The 6000-nt window shown below is 61.5% G+C and overlaps 1 protein-coding gene across 1 annotated transcript in view; it reads right to left on the bottom strand.

The window, feature by feature from the left end:
• Positions 1-6000, bottom strand: part of LOC133628075 (scavenger receptor cysteine-rich type 1 protein M130-like) — a 376192-nt gene extending 370192 nt beyond the window's left edge. The window contains exons 1-3 of the mRNA XM_062015975.1: positions 5860-6000; positions 5367-5733; positions 4758-5072 (exon numbers count right to left, since the gene is read on the bottom strand). Coding sequence (XP_061871959.1) covers positions 4758-5072; positions 5367-5733; positions 5860-6000 — 823 coding nt within the window. The remainder of the gene's footprint in view (positions 1-4757; positions 5073-5366; positions 5734-5859) is intronic.

Here is a 6000-nt window from a genome sequence, read left to right on the forward strand (position 1 = left end):
CTATCTTCAATCTGGTGCATTTTGCCTGCTCAGCTCCTATCGAAAATACAGGCTGCCTGTATAAGTAATGCCACTGCACCTGGCAGCTACAAGAAAGCAGGTAAGTAGACCCTGCCTACAGTGGTATATATGTCCCCATTGCAGGTCCCAGATTTACTAGCACATCTAGGTGCGAAAACAGTTCTCTGTGACATCACAGCTCATATGGCCACTGAAACCGTGCTCTGTGACATCACAGAACATTTGGCAACTGCAACAGTTCTCTGTGACATCAGAGCCCATCTGGGATCTGCATCTGGTTTGTGTGACATTACAGCACATCTGGGCACTCTAACAGTTCTCTGTGGCATCACAGTACATCTGGGAACTGCAATGACAGAACTCTTTGACATCACATCACATCTGGCTTTTGTAACAGGGCTCTGTGACAGCACAGCCCACTGAGCGCTTCAACGGGGCTGTGTGATATCACAGCACATGTGGGCACTGCAGCCCCATTGCAGTGCCTAGAGGTGCTGTGATGTCACACTGTCAGTTTGCAGATCCCAGAGGTGCTGTGATGCCACAGAGCCTTGTTTCAGTGCCCAGACGTTATGTGATGTCACAAAGCACTGCTACAGTGTCCAGACATCCTGTGATGTCACACAGCACTGTTGCAGTGTCCAGATGTGCTGTGATGTCACACAGCCGTCTGCAAAGAACAGATGTGCTGTTGTGTTACACAGCCCCGTTGCAGTGCACACGAGCTGTGATGTCACAGAGCACTGTAGCAGTTCCCGTCTGTGCTGTGATGTGACACAGGACTTCTCCAATGCCCACATGAGCTGTGATGTCACACAGCCCCATTAAGGCGACCAGGTGGGCTGTGATGTCACAGAGCCTCATTACAAAACCCAGATGTGATGTGATGACAAACATCCCTGTTACTGCTCCCAGATGTGCTGTGATGTCACACAACACTATTACAGTGTCCAGATGTTCCGTGATATCACAGAGCACTGCTGCAGTGTCCAGGTGTGCTGTTATGTCAAACTGCCCGCATACAGTCCCCAGATGTGCTGAAATGTCACAGGGTCCCATTTCAGTTCCCACATTGACTGCGATGTCACTCAGCAGCACTGCAAACATATCAGGGAACTGTTGTGTGACATCACAACACACATCAGACTCAATGATCTTAAAGGTCTTTTCCAGCTGCAATGATTCCATAGGTCTATGAGCTGTTGCACAGCCGTGGAGCTGAGGTGCTGAGGGACAGGGGTTGGTGATGGGCTCGACAGGCCGAATCTGGTGATTGGACTTGATGATCTTAAAGATCTTTTCCAACCCAAATGAATCTTTGATTCAATGATTCTATGTCAGGATGGAAATGTCTGTGTCAGCAGGAATCTTCCTCAGAGACCAGAGGCCCTTGCAGACCCTGAGCCTGCTGTCCCCAAGACGTGCCCCTTCCCCACTGTCACGTCTTTGTGCTCTGATCCCCCCCAGTCAGCCTCGGGGACAGCCCTTGACCCTTGGGCAGCCTGGCACCAGCTCTGGCCCAAACCCCCAAGGGATTTTAATCAGAACAAAGAGGAGGCACAGCCTGAACACAAGACACTGAAGGCAGAGGAAATGGCTGGCAAGGGCCGAGGGCTCCCTGGAGCTCAGGGCTCTCCCAGCCACACAGCTCCCTCCTCCCTCCCAGCTGCTCCCAGCCCCGTGGCAGTGACGGGCTCTCCTGGCCCAGGGATGGGCCACCCTTGTGCCCTGAGCTGCGGTGTCACGGCCTCGCTGTCCTCAGGGGGATGTGCCAGGGACACCTCTTGGGCATCGTCGTAGCTCCAGCTCTCTGGGCACAGGCACTGGGCATCTCCCTCAGCTCCAAGGGCCCCGGCACTGCTCTGGGAGCACAGCTTTGTCTCTGCAAAGCAGCAAGGCAGACTGTAGCACATTTGGACATCTCCTTCCTTCCTTCTCCTCACCACTTCAGAGATGCTGAGCCTCCCTCCACCCGCCCTGTCCCTCATCCTCATCCCCATCCTCTCACCTCCAGGTGCGTCCCTGGGCCCTGCTCCCTCCTCCGCTGCCCTGGGCACTTCCCAGCCTCTGTGCCCAGACACAAGGTCCTCCCCAGGGTCAGAAACCTCCCTGGCATCATCATAGCCATCTGCTGGGCCACCTCTGGGCAGGACAGGGACATCTGCAAGCAGAAAGGAGCTGAGGTTGGTGAGAAGATGCATCGTGCAGAGAAGAGGACGGGAGGAAGCGCAGGGACACGGGGCTCAGACACTGGTGGCTGCAGCAGAACAGGAGATCCCCATCTGCTCCCCAACTCTGATGGTGGCACTCAGGTGCACCACTGTCCATCCCGAGTCTGCAGGGATGAGACATCAACCCCTTCCTGCCCCCCATTACCTCGTGCTGACCCCAGACCATCTTCCTCCTCGCTGTCCCTGTGGTGGGGCTGCAGCTTGGTCAGGGACTCCTCGGAATAGGAGCCTGGAGAGAGGTGAGTGGGTGCTGTGGGGGTGAGCTCTGCTGACCAGGCTGCTGCTCTGTGCTGATGGGCACGGGGGACCCACAAAGCCACGGCTGAGTGGGGAGGAGGGCCCAGGACTGACCCTCTGCCCTGGGACAAGCCCAGCTGGGGTGGGCAGAGATGATGGGGAGGAAGCTTCTGTCCTGGGCCAGGACATCTCTGCTCTCCCCACATTGCTGCAACAACCTTGGGCCTGGGGGCTGCAGGGAGTCAGCCGCAGCTGGGGACCAGGGGACAGAGCCCCCAGGGATGGACCCAGACCCACCTGATGGCTTGAATCTCGCCTGCTCCTCCCACACTGGGCTGTAATGGATCTCCTGGTACACGGCCTCAGGGAAGGGCTCCAGGGCTGTCTGGGAGCCTGTGGATAGAGGCCGCTCTGGCTCAGGGACAGGCAGCTCCCACCTTCCCTCCCCTCCGCAGCTGCCCCCTCTCTGCCCCACGGATCCACAGCACAGTCCCTGCACTGCCACGGGGAGCTGAGGGCTGGGCAGAGGAGCAGCTTGGGGCCTGACACCACGGGGATGGACCCTGCTGCCCTGCATTCCTCCTGGCACCTCCCCTGCCCCACAGCCCCCTCCAGAGCTGCCCAGAGCTCTGACACTGGCCCTTCCTCATTTGTTCCCCCCTGTGCCCATGTGCCCCAGCCCAGCTCTGGCCACTTCTCGCCCCATCCCCAACTCCCCCGTGTCGGGACTCTCTTCCCCTGGCTGCTGCTGGCCCATCGTCAGGCAGTCAGTGGCACAGCAGCAGCACACGCCTGTGCCCCCAGCTCTGCCTGTGCTGACACACACGCCCCACAGTGCCCTGGCCCTGCCAAGAGGCACCTTCCCGTGGCAGCGTGGGGCAGGACCCACCTCTGCGCTCAGCCCTGGCGCTGAGCACTCTCCAGGCCAGGAGGGCCAGCAGCAGGCAGACAAGGGCTCCCAGGATCATGCACATGATGACGGGCAACGAGACGCTTCTGCTGCTGGTCGGGCGGCCCCGAGTGGGATCTGCACAGGCAGCGACACACAGAGGGAAGCACCAGGCCAAGGAGCAGTGGGGGGCTGGAGCACACCAGCCCTCACCCCCATCACCCTGTGAGTGGGCAACTCACAGCCCTCCTCAGCCCCGGCACCCATAACCCGCTGCCTCCTCTTGGGAGTTTCACCCCCAGTGAGGATCCCCTTCCCTCTGGCTGGGTCACAGCCCGGCCCTGAGGAGACTCGTTGCTGATGGGAAGGACACGTCACCTGCTTGAGGGGTCGGTGCTGCTGTCCTGGGCACAGCTGCAGAGGAGGAGAAGGAGAGATGAGCTGAGAGGGGGGTATGTGGATAGCAGGAGCCTCCACTCTCACCTGGACTGTGTGTGCAGACACCCCTGGCACAGCCCCCCTGAACCACCCCTTCCATAGGGCTGCTCAGGGGGCTGCGATAGAGCGCAGGGCCCTGCTCTGGGCCTTGGCCAGGGCAGCACCAGCAGCCTGGGAGTTCAGAGACTCATAGTCTCTGAGAGTGGGGGTTGGAAGGGATTTAAAGAGCTCATCCAGCTCACATCCTGCTACAGCAGGTTCCCCTCACTCAGGGGGCACAGGAACGTGTCCAGGTGGCTTTGGAAATCTCCTGAGAAGGAGCCTCCACACCCTTCCTGGGCAGCCTGGGCCAGGGCTCCCTCACCTCAAGACCAAAGGAGTTTTTCCTTGTGTTTCAGGGAACTTTTTGTGTTCCAGCTTTTGTCCATTACAGCTTGTTCTGTCACTGGACACTAGAGAAAAAACGCCACCCCATCCCCTGACACCCACCCCTTAGGTACTTTTACACTCACACCTGAACTTCCCCTGGGGCAACTTGAGTCCCTTCCCTCTTTTCCCGTCATTCATTACTGGAGAGAAGAGACCGACCCCCACTTCACTCAGGCCTTCTGCCAGGGAGTTGCAGAGACTGCTCCTGTCTCTCCTCAGCCTCGTCTTCTCCAGGCTCAACACCCCCATTCCCTCAGCCCCTCCCCAGCCCCTTTTGCTCCAGCCCCTTCCCCAGCTCCGCTGTCTGGCTCTGGCCAAGCTCCAGCCCCTCAGTGTCCCTCTGGCAGTGAGTGAGGGGCCCAGCACTGAGCACAGCCCTGGAGCTGCAGCCTCACCAGGGCCCTGTGCTGGGGACAATCCCTGCCCTGCTCCTGCTGCCACCCCAGTGCTGATCCCAGCCAGAAGGGAGGAATTGCTGGCGGGATGCTGGTGCCCGTGCAGCTCAGAATTACCGTTGCAGGTGATGTGGGTCACATCTTGCAGCTCGTCGCACGACCGCGGGTTCCAGGGATCAGAGGGACACAGCCAGAAGGAGCCGTGTCTCTCCTCACACTCCACACGGTCCAGCCAGGCGGGGCCAGACACTCTGCCCCATTGCCCTTGTGTATCCAGGGTCCCTTCCTTCCCGCAGCCCAGCTCCTCGCACACCAGTGACACCGTTTTAGGGGTCATGGAGTTGGAGCAAACGCTGCCCCAAGTCCCATTGTAGAAAACCTGCAGGCGCCCGGAGCAGCCGTCGCTGTTCTCCAGCCTCAGGGCCGTGAACTCTGGGAGGAAAGGCCCCACAGGGGAAGGGGCTGGTCTGGGGCTCTGGGAGCAGGGACAGCCCCGCTCCCCCCGGCCCCTCAGCCGGGCAAAGTGCCCCTTTGCAGCCATGGGCACAGGCACGTCTGTGATGGACACACGGCCCTGCCCTTCCCGCTGGGCCTGGGCCACGGCGGAGCAGCACAGGGAGCCCGGGGCACGGAGGGGACCCTGCGCGGCTGTCCCTGGGCTGGGCTGGGAGCTCAGAGGCAGCCAGGAACAGTCTGTGCCCCGGGCCCTGGGCTCCCGCCACACACCTGAGCAGACGGCTCCGGCGTCCTCTTTGTGCCCGCAGTCGTGCCGCCCCCAGGGCCCGGCCGGGCAGTCCCAGAGAGCGGCTTCAGCCCCGGAGCAGTTGACGCCGTCCAGCCAGATGTGCCCGGAGCCCTCCCCAAAGGCGGCAGAGCCCGGCGCCCGCACGGCCCCTCCGCAGCCCAGCTGCCGGCACACGACGGCGGCATCGGGCAGGTCCCAGCCGTCGTCACAGATGCTGCCCCAGCTGCCCTGGGAGTAGATCTCCACTCTCCCGGCACAGCGCCCGGGCCCGTTCGCCAGCCGCACGCGCCGGCTCCCTGCGGCGGGGACAGAGCCCAGATGGCGGCGGGGGCCGGCTGCCCACCCACCCTGTGCCCCGGGGGGCCCGTGGGGACACTCACCCTCGCAAACCACCCCCACGTCCTCCACGACCCCCGCTGCCGGCCAGGAGACGTTGCAGAGGCTCAGCTGGGCCTCGTGCCCCTGGCACCGCACCCCTCGCAGCCCCACGGGGCCCGGCCCTCGCTCGGCCGTGGGCGGCTTGTAGGCCGTCTCTGCCTCTCCGCACCGCAGCTGCCGACACACCACACGGGCCTCCGCCACGTCCCACTGCTCAGACAGGACTCTGCCCCACAT

The sequence above is a fragment of the Colius striatus genome, chromosome 28 (genome assembly GCF_028858725.1).
Source record: "Colius striatus isolate bColStr4 chromosome 28, bColStr4.1.hap1, whole genome shotgun sequence".
NCBI classification, from domain to species: domain Eukaryota; kingdom Metazoa; phylum Chordata; class Aves; order Coliiformes; family Coliidae; genus Colius; species Colius striatus.